Raw genomic sequence first — 19,938 nt, 5'->3', positions numbered from 1 at the left:
TATGCTCACTCACTCGTATGTGGTAGCGGCAGTAATCCAGAAATTAATAATAATCTTTATTTGTGTCACAAGTAGGCTTACATTTAAAAAAAAAAAATTTGGAGTACCCAATTAATTTTTTCCAATTAAGGGGCAATTTAGCATGGCCAATCCACATACTCTGCACATCTTTGGGTTGTGGGGACAAAACCCACTCAAACATGGAGTGTGCAAACTCCACACAGACAGTGACCCAGAGCCAGGATCGAACCTGGGACTTCGGCGCCGTGAGGCAGCAGTGCTAACCACTGCACTCCTGTGCTGCCCCAACAAGTAGGCTTACTGTAACACTGCAATGAAGTTACTGTGAAAACCCCTAGTCGCCACACTCTGGCGCCTGTTCGGGTACACGGAGGGAGAATTCTGAATGTCCAATTCACCTAACAAGCATATCTTTCGGGATTTGTGGGAGGAAAACGGAGCACCTGGAGGAAACCCACGCAGACGCAGAGAGAAGGTGCAGACTCTGCACAGACAGTGACCTAAGCTGGGAATGAAACCGGGGACCCTGGCGCTGTGAAGCAACAGTGCTAACCACTCTCACTGTGCTACCCTGCCGCCCATAACTTCCCTTTTTAATTTTTCAGAGCTAGAGAAGGTAAGACTCAACGCAGTACTGAGAACTTCAACAGGAAACTGCCACAAAGGAGGCTCAAAGTGACTATCATAGGAGCTAAAGTGAAATGTCAGTCAGAATTTCCTCACCTTTTTACCTCCCCTTTTCGAAAATGCTTGAGTGTATTGTATTGAGGGCTCAGAAACATCAGCTGCACTACAGTGTCACCTAGTGGCCAGTGCATACAACTGTATACAAAGTGGTTAATTTTGACTTGGGCGATAATATAAAGTGGGGGTGATAAAATTTGGTCGCCAGTTTCACATCTCTTCCAATTTTATTTACAGTAACTTCAATACGTTGTTCCTTTCTTAATTTAAAAAATCCTTTTTAGGGCGTGTTGGATGAAAGAGAATGCATAGCTCCTGTCTGCATTCGAAAAGCAGAGCCCCCAGAAAGAATATCTTATTCAGAAACATGTAAAATGTATTGAATTTTCTATGTTTTCTTTCAAATCATAAGAAAATAAACATATTTGGTATCTAGGTTTATTTTTATTTTACTTTGCACACATCTTGAAGTAAAACATGAGGTAGTACGATGGAAATAAATTAACCGATCATCAGGATATGGGGAATGTGGGGCAGTACCTCAGCAATTATTTTGATTGGTACTAAATTGATTTAGGTTAATTCAGATCAAACCAATCTTCTAAACTGAGGCCAGCTTGCTGGAACAATTAGGCTGAATTCAGTCACCAGGCGCTGCCAGCTACGCTATCTACGCGGGTTCTTCTGACTCTGTGTGCGCTCCTGGGTTGAGCACCAATGGGCTTCTCAGTCAAAGGTGGCGCCGGGATAAGAATATGACCATCATGTTTCGCTATTGAAGATAAAACCCCGGCGGGGCTCCTTAAACTCGATGGCAAAGCCCTCTTGCTTTCTGCGATGCAATGACCATCTGTCTGGATGAAGGAAGAGACGGACTGTTGCCCGACTGGCAAGTTATTAACAGAGTCTGAATATGCCGGTGGTTTCTGCACTTCCTCTCGTAAAGAGGGCGATTCTTCTCCGCAAGCTCTATCATGCGTAGACTCAATTTCTCGCATACTGAATGTTCTTGACACATCCCCCACTAGATGTAACTGAACTTTACTCTGGCCTTTCGCCTTAGAGTAAGGGCCAGGAGTACATGTGCTTTCTGATGCAGGGACTCTTACTGAGGCTCCCTCGTCATGGTAAGTGGGTAATGATAAGTCCACAGCCCTTAAGGAGGTCCTGTGTGGTGATACAGCAAGTGCTCCAGAGGATCCCAGTATTATAGAACAGTCCCTAGTTTCATTGGCACTGGATCCACTCACAGGTGATATACTGTGTTTCTTCATTTTCTGTTCCACATCTGCTTTGGGCAGACCAGCTGTTAGTCTTGAGTAGTGAATCTCTTCTGATGGGCTTGCTGCTGTGGAGTTGCATCTTGACGTGTTCCTATATCAAACAATAGAAAAGTTTAACGTGGAGTGATTGCACAGCAATGCTTTTCTATCATCAACACTTGAGAATGTCTTTCTTTGAAGGAAGCAGTGAAAAATATATTTTTATGCAAATTACCAATTTCATACCAGCTATGTTAGGGACAATTCTTGCTAACTTTGGTTGGCTTTTAATTTGTTGCCCATTGGGTCTTTACCGAATTTGCTCTGTTTCTATAACCTTTGCTCTAGAGTCGCCAGGTATCTTTATGATACCTCCACGAGGTTCAAGTTCAAGTACTGATCAATAACTCAACACACCAATTAGTAAGATTCAAATCAAAACACATTTATTATACACAGTAAATCACTACTCATGCATATAACTCTACTTTCTAGACTATTTCTATTGCTAAAAGGCCTATACTTAGCTTCGGAACTGGCCCACCAGGTCAGGGGAACAAATGGCCTTTCATTCGATTCTGAGTCTGCAGGATTCAAAAGCTGGTATGGACTGGTAGCTAGGAGCGCCTATCTCGTAGCGAGCGTTGACTGCAGACTTACTTGTTTGATGCGGCAGCTAGGCAGTTCACTGTCAAGGGTTGATTCGAGTTGCTGAGTGACCCTGCCAAGAAGACCGATTTGAACTTGGGGTCTCTACTTTATAGTCCTCAGGGGCTTCGCGCCGTTCGGGGCGGACCCCGTATCTGGTTCCAAGTGATTGAACTACGTTCCGATCACTTGGATCGATTTCTCCAATACTGGAGCCGTTCCCTGATCACTGGGCGGTCCCTGAGTGTCCGTTAGCCTTCCTTTGTCTTGGCTCCTGCTGGCGCCGAGGAGTCTGGCTTGACCTTGTTTTACTAAATGTTTCTAATTGTTCCCGGGGATCGCTCATTAGTATGCAGATGGTCGGTAGTTTCAGTGCTTTCTGGGCTTCTGCAAGTTCTAATACACAGTATTGTTGCACTTGCTAGTTTTTGCCTGTGTTGGCTGAATTTCCCTTCATTCTTTGCGGACTTCCATTTTAAGTCGGGAAGTGGCCATGTGATTCCTAACGCGAAGTGTGAAGGATCACATAACTGTGTTGTCTTCACTTCCTGACTCAGCGAGCCCTCTTCCATGGCCTCTACACTGACCATAACTATGTATGAACATTTTTTAACTAACAATTCTAAGTGCCGCTATGTCCCAACAGGGACATGCATTACAACAGAAAAAAAGACGGTACCTCTAACTATCCTCAATAAACTATCCTCACTCAAACAATCAAAAATAATCTACAACACTTTAAATTTACAAATAGCAGCAACACAAGTTTGTCTGGCTTGGCAGTCAAGCACAAGAGGTTTACATTCTTTTTTTAAAAAATTATTTTATTGAAAATTTTTGGCCAACCATCACAGTACATTGTGTATCCTTTACACAGTAATATAACAATATAAATAACAGTGGCCAGTTTTATAAACAAGAAATAAATAATATATAAACAAAAACAAAACTAAATGGCAACTGCCTTGTCCCAGATAAATATTCTCCAAAAATATGTTTTAACAGTCCAATATACAATTATCTATAACAACAACCTATACATATTATACTTATATATTAACATCCCTGAGAATCCCTCTGGTTCCTCCCCCCCCCCCCCCCCCCCCCCCACCCCGGGCTGCTGCTGCTATCTTCTTCTTTTCCATTCCCTCTATCTTCCTGTGAGGTATTCGACGAACGGTTGCCACCGCCTGGTGAACCCTTGAGCCGATCCCCTTAGGACGAACTTAATCCGTTCCAGCTTTATAAACCCTGCCATGTCATTTATCCAGGTCTCCACACCCGGGGGCTTGGCTTCCTTCCACATCAACAGTATCCTGCGCCGGGCTACTAGGGACGCAAAGGCCAAAACAGCCTCTCTCGCCTCCTGCACTCAAGGCTCTTGTGCAACCCCAAATATAGCCAACCCCCAGCTTGGTTCGACCTGGACCCCCACTACCTTCGAAAGCACCTTTGTCACCCCCACCCAAAACCCCTGTAGTGCCGGACATGACCAGAACATGTGGGTGTGATTCGCTGGGCTTTTCGAGCATCTCGCACACCTATCCTCTACTCCAAAAAATTTGCTAAGCCGTGTTCCAGTCATATGCGCCCTGTGTAACACCTTAAATTGTATCAGGCTTAGCCTGGCACACGAGGACGATGAGTTTACTCTACTTAGGGCATCAGCCCACAGCCCCTCCTCAATCTCCTCCCCCAACTCTTCTTCCCATTTCCCTTTCAGCTCGTCTACCATAATCTCCCCCTCGTCTCTCATCTCCCTATATATGTCTGACACCTTACCGTCCCCCACCCATGTCTTTGAGATCACTCTGTCCTGCACCTCCTGCATCGGGAGCTGCGGGAATTCCCTCACCTGTTGCCTCGTAAAAGCCCTCAGTTGCATATACCGGAATGCATTCCCTTGGGGCAACCCATATTTTTCGGTCAGCGCTCCCAGACTTGCAAACGTCCCATCTACAAACAGATCTCTCAATTGTGTTACTCCTGCTCTTTGCCATGTTCCAAATCCCCCATCCATTCTCCCCGGAGCAAACCTATGATTATTTCTTATCGGGGACCACACCGAGGCTCCCGTCTTTCCCCTATGCTGTCTCCACTGTTTCCAAATTTTCAGAGTAGCCACCACCACCGGGCTTGTGGTGTATTTCTTCGGTGAGAACGGCAACGGCGCCGTCACCACAGCTTGTAGGCAAGTCCCCCTACAGGACGCCTTCTCCAATCTCTTCCACGCCGCTCCCTCCTCTTCTCCCATCCACTTACATACCATTGAGATGTTGGCGGCCCAGTAGTACTCACTCAGGCTCGGTAGCGCCAGCCCCCCCCCTATCCCTACTACGCTGCAAAAATCCCTTCCTCACTCTCGGGGTCTTCCCGGCCCACACAAAACTCATGATACTCTTCTCAATCCTTTTGAAAAAAGCCTTCGTGATCACCACCGGGAGGCACTGAAACACAAAGAGGAATCTCGGGAGGACCACCATTTTAACCGCTTGTACCCTCCCTGCCAGTGACAGGGATACCATGTCCCATCTCTTGAAGTCCTCCTCCATCTGTTCCACCAGCCGCGTTAAGTTTAACCTATGCAATGTACCCCAATTCTTGGCTATCTGGATCCCCAAGTAGCGAAAGTCCCTTGTTACCTTCCTCAGCGGTAAGTCCTCTATTTCTCTGCTCTGCTCCCCTGGATGCACCACAAACAGCTCACTTTTCCCCATGTTCAGCTTATATCCTGAAAATTCTCCAAACTCCCCAAGTATCCGCATTATCTCTGGCATCCCCTCCGCCGGGTCCGCCACATACACCAATAAATCGTCCCCGTAAAGAGATACCCGGTGTTCCTCTCCTCCCCTGAGTACTCCCCTCCACTTCCTGGAACCCCTCAATGCTATTGCCAGGGGCTCAATCGCCAGTGCAAACAATAATGGGGACAGAGGACATCCCTGCCTCGTCCCTCTATGGAGCCGAAAATACGCAGACCCCCGTCCATTCGTGACCACGCTCGCCATCGGGGCCCTATACAGCAGCTGTACCCATCTAATATACTCTCCAAAGCCAAATCTCCTCAACACCTCCCACAAATAATCCCACTCCACTCTATCAAATGCTTTCTCGGCATCCATCGCCACCACTATCTCCGCTTCCCGCTCTGGTGGGGGCATCATCATTACCCCTAGCAGCCTCCGTATATTCGTATTCAGCTGTCTCCCCTTCACAAACCCAGTTTGGTCCTCATGGACTACCCCCGGGACACAATCCTCTATCCTCATTGCCATTACCTTGGCCAGAATCTTAGCGTCTACATTTAGGAGGGAAATAGGTCTATAGGACCCGCATTGCAGCGGGTCTTTTTCCTTCTTTAGGAGAAGCGATATCGTTGCCTCCGACATAGTCGGGGGCAGCTGTCCCCTTTCCTTCGCCTCATTAAAGGTTCTCATCAGTATCGGGGCAAGCAAGTCCACATATTTCCTATAAAATTCGACTGGAAATCCATCCGGTCCCGGAGCCTTCCCCGCCTGCATACTCCTAATTCCTTTCACTACTTCCTCTATCTCGATCTGTGCTCCCAGTCCCACCCTCTCCTGCTCCTCCACCTTAGGAAATTCCAGCCGGTCCAGGAAGCACATCATTCTCTCCTTCCCATCCGGGGGCCGAGCTTCGTATAATCTTTTATAGAATGCCTTGAACACTCCATTCACTCTCTCCGCTCCCCGCTCTATCTCTCCTTCCTCATCCCTCACTCCCCCTATTTCCCTCGCTGCTCCCCTTTTCCTCAATTGATGGGCCAGCAACCTGCTCGCCTTCTCCCCATACTCATACTGTACACCCTGTGCCTTCCTCCACTGTGCTTCTGCAGTACCCGTTGTCAGCAAGTCAAATTCTACGTGTAACCTTTGCCTTTCCCTGTACAGTCCCTCCTCCGGTGCCTCCGCATATTGCCTGTCCACCCTCAGAAGTTCTTGCAGCAACCGCTCCCGTTCCCTACTCTCCTGCTTTCCTTTATGTGCCCTTATTGATATCAGCTCCCCTCTAACCACTGCCTTCAGCGCCTCCCAGACCACTCCCACCTGGACCTCCCCGTTATCATTGAGTTCCAAATATTTTTCAATGCACCCCCTCACCCTTAGACACACCCCTTCATCTGCCATTAGTCCCATGTCCATTCTCCAGGGTGGACGCCCTTCTGTTTCCTCCCCTCTCTCCAAGTCTACCCAATGTGGAGCGTGAACCGAAATGGCTATAGCCGTATACTCCGTCCCCCTCACCTTCGGGATCAACGCCCTTCCCAAAACAAAAAAGTCTATTCGCGAATAAACTTTGTGGACATAGGAGAAAAACGAAAACTCCTTACTCCTAGGTCTGCTAAATCTCCACGGGTCTACTCCTCCCATCTGCTCCATAAAATCTTTAAGAACCTTGGCTGCAGCCGGCCTCCTTCCAGTCCTGGATCTCGACCTGTCCCGCCCTGGCTCCAGCACCGTATTAAAATCTCCCCCCATTACCAACTTTCTCACCTCTAGGTCCGGGATGCGTCCTAGCATGCGCCTCATAAAATTGGCATCATCCCAGTTCGGGGCATATACGTTTACCAAGGCCACCGCCTCCCCCTGTAATTTGCCACTCACCATCACGTATCTGCCCCCGCTATCCGCCACTTTGGTCTTTGCCTCAAACATAACCCGCTTCCCCACTAGTATAGCCACCCCCCTGTTTTTCGCATCTAGCCCCGAATGAAACACCTGCCCCACCCATCCTTTGCGTAGTCTAAACTGGTCTATAAGTTTCAAGTGCGTCTCTTGTAACATAACCACGTCTGCCTTAAGTTTCTTAAGGTGTGCGAGTACTCGTGCCCTCTTTATCAGCCCGTTCAGCCCTCTCACATTCCACGTGATCAACCGGATTGGGGGGCTTTTTACCCCCCCCCTTGTCGATTAGCCATCCCCTTTTTCCCAGCTCCTCACCTGGTTCCCACGCAGCTGTGTCCCCCCCAGGCGGTGCCCCCCCGCCCACCCCACCCCATTCCGGCTCCCCCCTCTCCCCAGCAACCCAGTAACTCCCCCCTCCCACCCCCCCCCCGCTAGATCCCCCACTCGCGTAGTTGCACCCCCCAGAAGTCAGCAAACTCTGGCCGACCTCGGCTTCCCCCCCGTGACCTCGGCTCGCACCGTGCGACGCCCCCTCCTTCTTGCTTCCCTGTTCCCGCCATGATTATCATAGCGCGGAAACAAAGCCCGCGCTTCCCTTTTGGCCCTGCCCCCCATGGCCAACGCCCCATCTCCTCCACCTCCCTTCCTCCCTCCACCACCACCTGTGGAAGAGAGAAAAGTTACCGCATCGCAGGATTAATAACATAAAACTCATCTTTCCCCCCCTTTTTCCCCCCTCTTCGCCCCACCACTTTGTTTCAAACGTTCTTTTTTAATAACCCGCTTATTCCAGTTTTTCTTCCACAATAAAAGTCCACGCCTCATCTGCCGTCTCAAAGTAGTGGTGCCTCCCTTGATATGTGACCAACAGTCTTGCCGGTTGCAGCATTCCAAATTTTATCTTCTTTTTGTGAAGCACCGCCTTGGCCCGATTAAAGCTCGCCCTCCTTCTCGCCACCTCCGCACTCCAGTCTTGATATACGCGGATCACCGCGTTCTCCCACCTACTGTCCGAGTTTTCTTTGCCCATCTAAGGACCATCTCTTTGTCCTTAAAACGGAGGAATCTCACCACTATGGCTCTAGGAATTTCTCCTGCTCTCGGTCCTCACGCCATCACTCGGTATGCTCCCTCCACCTCCAGCGGACCCGCCGGGGCCTCCGCTCCCATTAATGAGTGCAGCATCGTGCTCACATATGCCCCGACGTCCGCCCCTTCTGCACCTTCAGAATCCTTAAATTATTCCTCCTCGCGTTATTCTCCAGCACCTCCAGTCTTTCCACACATCGTTTATGGTGTGCCTCGTGCATCTCCGTCTTCACCACCAGGCCCTGTATGTCGTCCTCATTCTCGGCAGCCTTTGCCTTCACGACCTGAAGCTCCCGCTCCTGGGTCTTTTGCTCATCCTTTAGCCCTTCGATCGCCTGTAATATCGGGGCCAACAGCTCCTTCTTCATTTCCTTTTTAAGTTCTTCCACGCAACATTTCAAAAACTCTTGTTGTTCAGGGCCCCATGTTAAACTGCCACCTTCCGCCGCCATCTTGGTTCTTGCTTGCCTTCCTTGCCGCTGCACCAAAGGATCCACTGCAATCTGGCCACTTCCCTCTCCTTTTTCCATCCATTTCCAGGGGGGATTCCCTTCTGGTTTTACCGCACAGTGCTTCTAGCCATTAAAATTGCCGTTGGGGCTCTTATTAAGAGCCCAAAAGTCCGTTCCACCGAGAGCTGCCGAAACGTGCGACTTAGCTGGTCATCGCCGCACCCGGAAGTCGAGGTTTACATTCTTTATTGAACAAAAACACACGTAAAGAAAAGCGGATGCACTTTACTTCACTCGACGGGTTGGGGGGTTTGATGAAGTCCGAAAATAGGGGACCTAAACATGTATACCGGGGTGCGAGAGCGGTAGGCTCTCCTTCGCCATTTCCTGAGTCTAAGTGTCTGCACGATACTGCAGAGTATCGCCAGTACTAAGAGCGATTCTACAACGTACGGTAGTGAATATCAGGTTAGAAACTTGTCACACCAGGTCGGGGTGTCGGTAACTATCTCGGGGTTAACTATGTCAGGGTGTAGTGTATGGTAGGGGTGGGAATCATTCACGGCCTGTGTGGTAGGGGTCGGGGGGGTAGCATCCGCGCGCAACTGAAGGGATCCTGCTAAGATCCAGGTGAACATGAAGGTTGTCTTTATCTTTCCGTCTTTCTGTCTTCTTCTTTTTCTTCCTCTTGAGTTCCTCAGGTTCCGGAGTTCTATGGACACAAGCATAATATCTGTTACTATCTTTTGTAATATCTTGACTGTTGGCATGTCTGTCCTTAAGTGCCAATTTCCCTTTATAATTGGTCACCATGTGTGACTCCTTCATTTTTCTTTTTAAACCGAATATTCGGACAAGACATCTAAGAACATACTGCCGTACTGCGAGCCGTCTTGCAGCCTGTGTCATTTACCATCCTAGTGTATGAGGATGTAAATAGCAGAAGGAAGCAACCATAGGTTGCCAAAACCAAACAAAAAGAATTTTGAACATAATGAGCCAAAAATGGCGTGCGTATGGTAAGAATTGGATGGAATCCCCGGGTTGGACGGTGATCAATGCCGTATGTGCTCGACCCGAGCATAGTTGACCAGAGGGGGGTCCTCAGGCAGGGCGGAGACCAATGCCGTTTCTCCACTGCCTGAGCAACCGGCAAGAACGGGCAAAAATGTAGTCATCGTGGGGGGTTGCTGTAAAGGTTCTACCGTCGAACCAGAAGAGCAGTTATGAACGGGGGCTGGCAAGCTCTCAGTGGTTTCTGCCGATAAGCGTGCTTGCAAGTTTTCACAGGTTTCTGCCGACAAATATGGCGTGCGGCTGTGGAACGTCCGAGTTTACAAACAACACATAACAATAACACTAACAAACAAACATTGAACAACATGCTGCAGGTTCCATCAGAAAGGACATCGTAAATCACATTTGGACTGGGGTGTAACTAGCATATGGAGGCAGTGTAGTGTGGCCGAAGAAGAGAGGAAGGGGGAGTGAAACAAAAATGAAGTGACCTTGCTGAAGTGAGCCTGCCGTGAGAAGTGGTGGGTAAGTGCTCACAGTTTGCATGGGGCAGCTGGGACCTTGTAGCTGCTGTGGGTGGTGTTCTCTTCCATATCCGGGGGCTAGTCTAGCTGGTGGGGGGGGGGTCTCCTGCCACCTCGACAGAAGTGTCCTGGCTGCCCACAGTTGTAACATGACCCCTGAGGCATGTAAGGTGGAGTAGGCTCTCTGGTGCATTGCTCCCTTGGGTATGGTTCCCTGGGTAGGGGGTTGGGCCTGTTGGTGTCGTTGCTGGTTCGGGGGGCATTTGTGGGCTGATTCCGTTGCTGTTTCAGGGGGGCTTGACATTCTCATGCGTAATGACATAATTGTCCACAGTTGTAACACTCCTGTGGTTTCTGTGGGGGGCTGTTCATGCCTTCGTTCACCCATGCGGGGTTCTGGTGCGTTTTAACTGCTTGGATGTCTGCCTCTGCCTGCTGTTCTTCGGGTTTCCTAATTGCGGGTTTGTTTTGGACAGATTGCTCCCAGGTGCGGGACAACCTCTTTAAAACCCATTTTTCGTTGTGTGCTTCTTCCGAGGGGTCATAATTGGTACAGGCTTTTTGTCCTGCCTCTGTGGCATGGGCGATAAGGGTGCGGGTCCATTTGGCCATGTTGTCTTGGGACAAATGGGCGCGGTCTAAGGTTCCAAAAACTGCTGTAAAATGGATCCACAGGCGTCCAGCAAATGCTGTGGGGTGTTCGGTTTTCTTCTGCCTGCACTTATTCAGGCCTTCTACTGGGTCACCTGTTATAGCCGATCGCATCTAGGATCGCCGTGTGCATCTCTGCAAGGGTGCCTCCTCCTACATTCTGTGGGTCGGGAAGGGCTGCTACAACCGAAGGATCTAAGCTTAAAACTGTGAGCTTCACTTGCTCTTGCTCGTCCAGGCCGTACATGGTCGCCTGCTGCTTCACTCTAGCAAAGAAGTGGTGGGGGTCTGAGGTGGGGAGGAACGGTGTGATCTTTTTGCACGCGTCCTGTAATTGGGTCACGGTTAAGGGGGTCGTGTAAAGGAATTCCGGGTCTCCTTCAGATGTCACTGTGCGGTGGGTAGTGACTGGATTCATGGGTGCCTGATCTATCTGCTCTGTGGGGGCTTGGGATGCTTTTCTCTTTTGGGGCTTTCCTTGCGCACATGTTCCCTGAACATACCTATGCGCGGTTTCATTTAATTCTTGCCAATCCGGGCCGTCTTCCTCATCTAATTGGGATCCAAAGGTGCTCTGAAACCCATTTTGTACCGAAAGCAAAGACTGCAGTTCTGCAATCTGCTTCCGGCACTTTGCGTGATCTAATGAGCTGTGCCTGTGCTCCGTGGTGGCAACATGGAGTGCTCTTAACGCTGCCTTTAGATCACTGCACTGCCTTTGCAATGCCTCTACCTTTTTCTCTGTCTCTTCTCTTACCAGGACTGCACGTTGCATGTCCTGATAGGCCTTATCGTACTGGGTTTGGAAGCTGCTCAGATGCGCTAGACAAGACTGGTGTGCCCCCTTGGCATCATCCACCTCTCCGTCCTTTGCTGCCAACTTCCTTCTTAACTCTATATTCTCCCTCGCGATCTCACTAACATCGACCTTGCTCATTCAATGTCTCTCTTCTATCTCTTTGCGGAGCGTCCGAACGACCTCCTCTGTGCCTCGCAATTATGCCAAACAGGACACGATTGCCAACAGCTTGCGAGCTTTCCCTAAGCTTTTCTTATGGATATCTGACAGGTTCTCCCACCAAGTATGTCCTATACTCCCAGGTCCTGTTTCCTCATTATCACAGAATTCACTCCAAAGGGGCCATCTTTTCCCTTTGAGATATTTCCTGATCTCTTCTTCCCAAACGGGACACTGTCCTACTTTGCTGCTGGTCGCTGCGACCTCGAATTCCTGGGGGTTCATGAGGCGTTCCATTGCCTTCATTGCCATTTTCTCTATCTGAATGCTTTTTTAAAATTTGGAACGAGGGGTACTAAGGCGGTGCTGTAAACACGGGTATCGCGTTCGCTATTTTCCGGAATACAAACTCCCGACAGTTTTTCGCAACAAAAATCTATCAGTATGACCTCATAGCCCTGTTAGTTACGCATGCATTAACACACTTCCGAATTATGAGGATTGATCAGAACTGCTTGACCACTTGTGGTTTTTCTGTTCCCAATTGGATTCTCAATTCAAATTTTGGGTTCTCCCGGAGTGGTTAGGCCACTTCTAAGTCGGATCCCACCAGAGTCGCCAGTAAATGTTGCTAACTTTGGTTGGCTCTTAATTCGTTGCCCGTAGGGTCTTTACTGAATTTGCTCTGTTTCTATAACCTTTGCTCTAGAGTCGCCAGGTATCTTTATGATACCGCCACGAGGTTCAAGTTCAAGTACTGATCAATAACTCAACACACCAATTAGTAAGATTCAAATCAAAACACATTTATTATACACAGTAAATCAATACTCATGCATATAACTCTACTTTCTAGACTATTTCTATCGCTAAAAGGCCTATACTTAGCTTCGGAACTGGCCCACCAGGTCAGGGGAGCAAATGGCCTTTCATTCGATTCTGAGTCTGCAGGATTCAAAAGCTGGTATGGACTGGTAGCTAGGGGCGCCTATCTCGTAGCGTGCGTTGACTGGAGACTTACTTGGTTGATGCGGCAGCTAGGCAGTTCACTGTCAAGGGTTGATTCGAGTTGCTGAGTGACCCTGCCAAGAAGACCGATTTGAACTTGGGGACTCATATCTGGTTCCAAGTGATTGGACTACGTTCCGATCACTTGGATCGATTTCTCCAATACTGGAGCCGTTCCCTGATCGCTGGGCGGTCCCCGAGTGTCCGTTGGCCTTCCTTTGTCTTGGCTCCTGCTGGCGCTGAGGAGTCTGGCTTGACCTTGTTTTTCTAAATGTTTCTAATTGTTCCTGGGGATCGCTCATTAGTATGCAGATGGTCGGTAGTTTCAGTGCTGTCTGGGCTTCTGCAAGTTCTAATACACATGATTTTGCACTTGCTAGTTTTTGCCTGTGTTGGCTGAATTTCCCTTCATTCTTTGCGGACCTCCATTTTAAGTCGGGAAGTGGCCAACCCAGGTGGCTACACAATGCTATGGTATAGCTCACTGGACTCAACACACAGCTCGGCAGTCCAGTGGTTCAAGTTGCTGGTCTCAGTCATGCTGTCACATGCAAGCAGAAAGCCGGTGCCAATCACCATCCCCTCACAGGGAAGAAAACAGATGTGGGGAGCAGTTCTCGTGCACCTCTGAGCTGCCAGTTACATCATCACATCTTCCTGAGGTACCCACCATCACAGAGGTCAGTCTTGGTCAGACAATTTCTGTGTTGGTGCCATAAGGATCGGAGTTAGGCATTCAGCTGTGAGCCTGTTCCAATCATTATACCTGACTGGCTGTTCTGCACCTCATTTCCATTATCCCACCTTTGCGCTATATCTCGCGGGTTCCTGTTCCTTACAAATATCTGACAACATTGGGCTGGCAAATTTCAATTCATCCAGCATCCACAGACTTTAGAGGAAGAATGTTTCAGATTTGCACCACCCTTTGTGTGATTAAATACTTATTGATTTCACTCCAAAATGGCCTAACTCTACTTTAGATTATGCTGTCTTATTCGAGATTCCCACACCAGAGGAAAGTTTCTCTGCATTCACCTTATGAAATCCTTCATCATTCTCAACATCTCGACTAGATCACCTAAAGAGAATGTAAACTACATTCATGCATCCTGCCCTCAGGATTTCTCTCTTCAAGGCCTGATATTACTCTGGTGAATCTGCACCATGCCCCTCCAAGATGAACACATCTTTCTTTCTGGACTTTCAGTACACAGAACTGAACACAATGGAGTCTTGCCAAGGCTCCGCCCGACTGATGTATAACTTTGTTACTTCTGATTCCCATTCCTCATGATAAAGGCCAACATTCCAGTGGCCTTCTAAAATACATTTAGATCCTTTGCTGTAGCCTTTAGTGACCTGCGTGCTTGAACACAATTTCTTTTGCTCCTCCCCAGCTTCCCAGTAACAAGAAAAGATCTTGATTTGTCTCTCTTAGATCTAACATGGAAGTCCTCCTTGACCCACATTGAATTCCAGCTGTTGTAGTTGTTGCCTACTCAATTAGTCTGCCTACACCCCTTTGTGACTTCTTGTTTTATCTAGAGAATTTACTGTGTCCCTCCAAACCTAGCACCTTTCACAAACTGAGAGAGCTCTGTATTCCTTCATATGTCTTTAATATATTAGTGATAAGCTGAGAGCTGAGGCCCCATTACAGATCCCAAAAGATCACCACTCGTCACATTCTGCCAATCCGAGAATCAACCGTTTAGCTACTACTCTTTTTAAAAATAAATTTCGAGTACCCAATTCATTTTTTCCAATTAAAGCGGAATTTAGCGTGGCCAATCCACCTAACCTGCACATTTTTTGGGTTGTGGGGGCAAAACCCACGCAAGCACGGGGAGAATGTGCAAACTCCACACGGACAGTGACCCAAAGCCGGGATCGAACCTGGGACCTCGGCACCATGATGCAGCAGTGCTAACCACTGCACCACCATGCAGCCTTTTAGCCCCTACTCTTATCTTCTGCTTCCCAACAAATTACCGACCCCAGTCACAACGTTACCTCCTTTTCTGTGTGATTTAGCTTTTGCTAATTAACTTTTATGCAATACTTTATCAAATGCATTCTAGCAGTCCATATAGGCAATACCCATACACATTTGCCTATTCACCAAGCCAGTGACCTGCTCAATCTGTGAAGCTTAACCCCATCCAGGGCAAGCAATCCACTTGATTAGAAACTCATCCATTAGTCTAAATATTGTCTCCTTTCACCACCAGGGTAGCAAGGTTCACTGTGTATTCTCTACAGGATGTATTGCACAAAGTTAGTAATGCTTCTTCAGCTGTAACTCCAAAACCTTCTGCCTAAGCCTAGAAGCACATGAAAATCAGTTTCATGGGAACACCATCACCACCCTAATGTTTACCTAGGGCGGCACGGTAGCACAGTGGTTAGCGCTGTTGCTTCATAGCGCCAGAGTCCCAAGTTCGATTCCCGGCTTGGGTCACTGGCTGTGCGGAGTCTACACATTCTCCCTGTGTCTGCGTGGGTTTCCTCCGGGTGCTCCGGTTTCCTCCCACAAGTCCCGAAAGACGCGCTGTTAGGTGAATTGGAGATTCTGAATTCTCCGTGTACCCGAACAGGCGCCGGAATGTTGCGACTAGGGGCTTTTCACAGTAACTTCATTGCAGTGTTAATGTAAGCCGACTTGTGACAATAAGGATTATTAAATTAATTATTTCCTCAAAGTTGCACACCAGCCTGATTTGGGCATCTAACGCCATCTTTCACTGTTCAAATAATGCAACCTTCCAGAACAGTACTTCTGATAGCTCTTGCTATTTCCTCAACCCAGGATGCCGACCCCCCCCCCCCACCCACCGACCCCCCCCCCCCGCCCCCCACCCACCGACCCCCCCCCACCCCCCTCCACACCCTGACCCCCCCACCCCCCACCCCCACCCCCCTATGTGGGCAGCAGGGACCTCAATCATGTCCAACCCATTTCCTGCACTCTGCTCTCACCCCTTCCTCTCCCTCCCAGAACCACAATAGAGTTCACTGCACCTTCCACCCGATCACTCCCCCATTCCCACCACGTCCAGCGCGATGCCACTACCAAACACGTCTTCCCTATCCCTCCCCTGTCAGCATTCCAAAGGACAATTTATTTTGCAACACAGTGGTCCACTCCTCAATCACCCCATCACTGGTGTCCCTTTCCCAGGCAAACACAGGAAATGTAACACCTGCCCTTTTACCTCCTCTCCTCAGCATCTAAGGTCCCAAACATTCCTTCCAGGTGAAGCAGTGGTTTTCGTGTACTTCTTTCAATTGAGCATATACTATTTGTTGTTCACAATGCAGTTTCCTCTGCATGGGGGGGGTACCAAACGCAGGTTGGGTGACTGCTTTGCGGAACATTTCCACTCAGTCTTCTCTTGCCTATCATTTTAATTCTCTGCCTTGGTCGCGTGCAGAGAGCTGCATCCTTGGCCTGCTACAGTGTTCCAATGAAGCTCAACACAGCTTGAGGGACAGCACCTCACCTTCCAATTAGGCACTTAACAACCCCTGGACAAATTTCAAAATGTGTTGACCACAAGAAAATTGGAACCATGAGGAAGAGAGTGTAGAACTTCAAAACTACACAGACAGTGGAATAGACAGACAAATGGCAGATGAAATTTAATGCAGAAAGTATGAAGAGATTAATTTTGGTAGGTAAAATACATACAGACAAAACAAAAGAAAGGGTACAATTCTAAAGGAGCTGCAGGGTCAGGGAGACCTGGCGGTATATGTGCACAAATCATTGAAGCTGGCAGGAGAGGTTGAGAGCACAGTTAAAAAAAAAGGGTCCTGGGTTTTATCAATAGGGGCATAGAATGATGAAGCACTTTCTGGATGTACTGACCTTCCCAAAAATGGGTAGGCGGTTCGTGGACGGGCTGGGGCCCCCGATTAGGACCGAAGAAACATTGGGGGGCTTGAGGGCCATGCAATCGGGTAAAGCCCCGGGGCTGGATGAGTATCCGGTGGAGTTTTATAAAAAGTTCTCTGAGATAGTTGAACACAGAGTTTCGTTGTACGCCAACGACCTGCTCTTATACATCACAGATCCAGTGGCTGGGAAGGATGAAATCATGGGAATCCTGAGGGAATTCGGCCGGTTCTCGGGGTATAAACTGAACATGGCAAAAAGTGAGTTGTTTGGAGTCCAGGCAAGGTGCCAAGAGGGTTGGCTGAGGGGCTGCCATTTAGGTTAGTAGGGGACAGTTTTAGATACTTAGGGATACAGGTGGCGCGGGACTGGGGCCGGTTGCACAAGTTGAACTTATCTCGGTTGGTGGAGCAAATGAGGGTCAAGTTCCCACTGGCTCCCATTGACACTAGCGGGGAGAGTGCAGACGGTTGAAATGACGATCCTCCCGTGATTTCTGTTCGTATTCCAGTGTCTCCCCATTTTCATTCCGCGGTCCTTTTTAAAGGAGGTCAATAAAATTATTTTGGGATTTGTGTGGGCGGGAAAGTTCCCGCTGGTGAGGAGATTGATGCTCGAGGGGAACTGAGGGGAAGGGGGACTGGTGCTGCCAAACTTTAGTAATTACTACTGGGCGGCCAACATAGCTATGATAAGGAAGTGGATGGTGGGTGCGGGGTCGGTTTGGGGGCGGATGGAGGCCGCTTTGTGCAGGGGCACCACTTTGGCAGCCCTGGTTACGGTGCCCCTGCCGCTCCCGCCGGCACCGTACTCCACCAGCCCTATAGTGGTGGCGACCTTGCGGATCTGGGGCCAATGGAGAAGGCATGTGGGGGAAGTGAGAGCATCAGTTTGATCCCCAATTTGCGACAATCACCGGTTTGCCCCGGGGAATATAGACGGTGGGTTCCGAGCATGGCGGAGGGCTGGGATTGAGAGGATGGGGGATCTGTTCTTGGAAGGGAGCTTCCCGAGCATGAGGGTGCTAGAGGGGAAATTTGGGCTGGTGAGAGGGAATGAGTTCAGGTACTTGCAGGTGCGGGACTTTCTACGCAGACAGATTCCATCCTTCCCACGCCTTCCACTCAGGGGGATCCAGGACAGGGTCGTGACCAGTGGATGGGTGGGGGAGGGAAGGGTCTCAGATATAAACAAAGAACTTATGGGGGCAGAGGAGTCACAGACCGAGGAGCTGAAGCTAAGTGGGAAGAGGAGCTCGGAGGTGAGATAGAAGAGGGCTTATGGGCGGAAGCGTTGAGCAGGGTAAACCCGACCGCAACATGCGCTCGGCTCAGCCTGATTCAATTTAAGATCGTCCACCGGGCCCACATGACAGTGGCCCGGATGAGTAAATTGTTTGGATTAGAGGACAGGTGCGCCAGGTGTCCATGACCAGCGGCCATGTCGACATGTTCTGGGCATGTCCAAAACTCAGGAGGTACTGGCAGGGATTCGTGGACGTTATGTCCCCGGTACTGAAAACAGGGGTGGTGATGAGTCCAGACGTGGCAATTCTTGGGGTGTCGGAGGACCCAGGAGTCCAGGAGGAGAGAGAGAGGCTGACGGTTTGGCCTTTGCTTCCCTGGTAGCCCGGCGACGAACTCTGCTGACATGGAGGGACTCAAAGCCGCCGAAGTCGGAGGCCTGGCTATCGGATATGGCGAGCTTTCTCGGTCTGGAAAAAATTAAGTTCGCTCTGAGAGGGTCACTGCCAGGGTTCGCCTGGAGGTGGCAACCATTTATCGACTTCTTCGCGGGGGGGGGGGTTTAGGGCAACATAGATTAGGGGGATAGTTAGCCGGGCCCTTGTAGGAGGGGGAGCTGGTTTTTGCACTATGTTGACTGTTCTTTGCACACTGTTTTGTATTGTTGTTGTTTACTATGCCAAAATGTCTCAAGAAAATTGCTCATCAAAAAAAAAAAATAGGGCATAGAATGCAAAAGAAGGAAGTTATGTTAAACTTATATAAAATACTAGTTCAGCCTCAACTGGAGTACTGCATCCAGTTCTGGGCACCACACATTTGGAAGGATGTGAAGCTACTGGAAAAGATTAATGAGAATGGTTCCAGGGATAAGGAACTTCAGCCATGTAGGAAGAGTAAAGTTGTGGCTGTCATTCTTGGGTAAAAGTAGATTGAATGTGATCAAGATAATCAAAATCTGTGGCACAGTGGTTAGCATTGCTGCTTACGGCGCTGAGGACCTGGGTTCGAATCCCGGCCCTGGGTCACTGTCCGTGTGGAGTTTGCACATTCTCCCTGTGTCTGTGTATGTTTCACCCCCACAACCCAAAGATGTGCAGAGTAGGTGGATTGGCCACGCTAAATTGCCCCTTAATTGGGGAAAAAAAATAATTGGGTACTCTAAATTTATTTTTAAAGAAAGATAATCAAGATCCAGTGGGGTCTGGACAGGGCAGTTAGGGAGAAACTGTTCCCATTGGTAGAAGGATCAAGAATGAGAGCACTGATTTAAGGTAATTAGCAAAAGAAGCAATGGCGACATAAGGAAAGTCTTTTTTATGCAATGCGTGTTTCGGAACGGGAATGCATTGCCCGAGCGTGTGGTGGAGGCAGGGTCAATCGAGGCATTCAAAAGTGAATTGGATCATTACCTGAAAAGGGAAAGTGTGCAGGGAATAGGCAGGAGTGTGGCACCAGGTGAATTGTGCGTGCAGCAATCTACACTGACAGGACAGGCTGAATGGCCTCCTTATGTGCTGTAACCATTCTGAAATTCTATGAGCAATGAATTCAACAATTTCATTCCATAAACTCTGCACAGTTATTCATTATTCTGCCATTCTGGAGAAATCATTTGCTTCTTTACTATAACCGTCATTACTCCCTTTTCCATTTGTACCAAGTAATCTTTGTCACTGAATCTCTCCTGCCCTCTATCCAGACCTCCTGTTTTGTTCTCCTCATGTACGCCTCCCCTTCACCAGCACAAAGCCAATTTCATTCCTATTCCCTTCAGTTATGAAGAAAAGGTCCTTGACCTGAAACGTTAACTGGGTTCCTCTCTCAGAGATG

General features: G+C 48.8%; 1 protein-coding gene across 6 annotated transcripts in view; it reads right to left on the bottom strand.

The window, feature by feature from the left end:
- ccdc24 (coiled-coil domain containing 24) overlaps nucleotides 1–19,938 on the bottom strand; it is a 221,263-nt gene that overhangs the window by 42,879 nt on the left and 158,446 nt on the right. For 3 of the 6 annotated variants that reach the window (XM_072510750.1, XM_072510749.1, XM_072510751.1), the window contains one exon: nucleotides 1,130–2,079. The exons of 1 other annotated variant lie outside the window; for it this stretch is intronic. In XM_072510750.1, coding sequence (XP_072366851.1) covers nucleotides 1,350–2,079 — 730 coding nt within the window. In that variant the 3' untranslated portion in view covers nucleotides 1,130–1,349. Of the gene's footprint in view, nucleotides 1–1,129; nucleotides 2,080–19,938 lie in introns of those variants that run through there. 2 more of the 6 variants (XM_072510755.1, XM_072510753.1) reach the window with 2 other exon arrangements.

Source organism: Scyliorhinus torazame, chromosome 7, assembly GCF_047496885.1.
Source record: "Scyliorhinus torazame isolate Kashiwa2021f chromosome 7, sScyTor2.1, whole genome shotgun sequence".
Classification (NCBI taxonomy): Eukaryota; Metazoa; Chordata; class Chondrichthyes; order Carcharhiniformes; family Scyliorhinidae; genus Scyliorhinus; species Scyliorhinus torazame.
The sequence above is the reverse complement of the archived record's forward strand: the minus strand, read 5'-3'. Positions and strand labels throughout refer to the sequence as shown.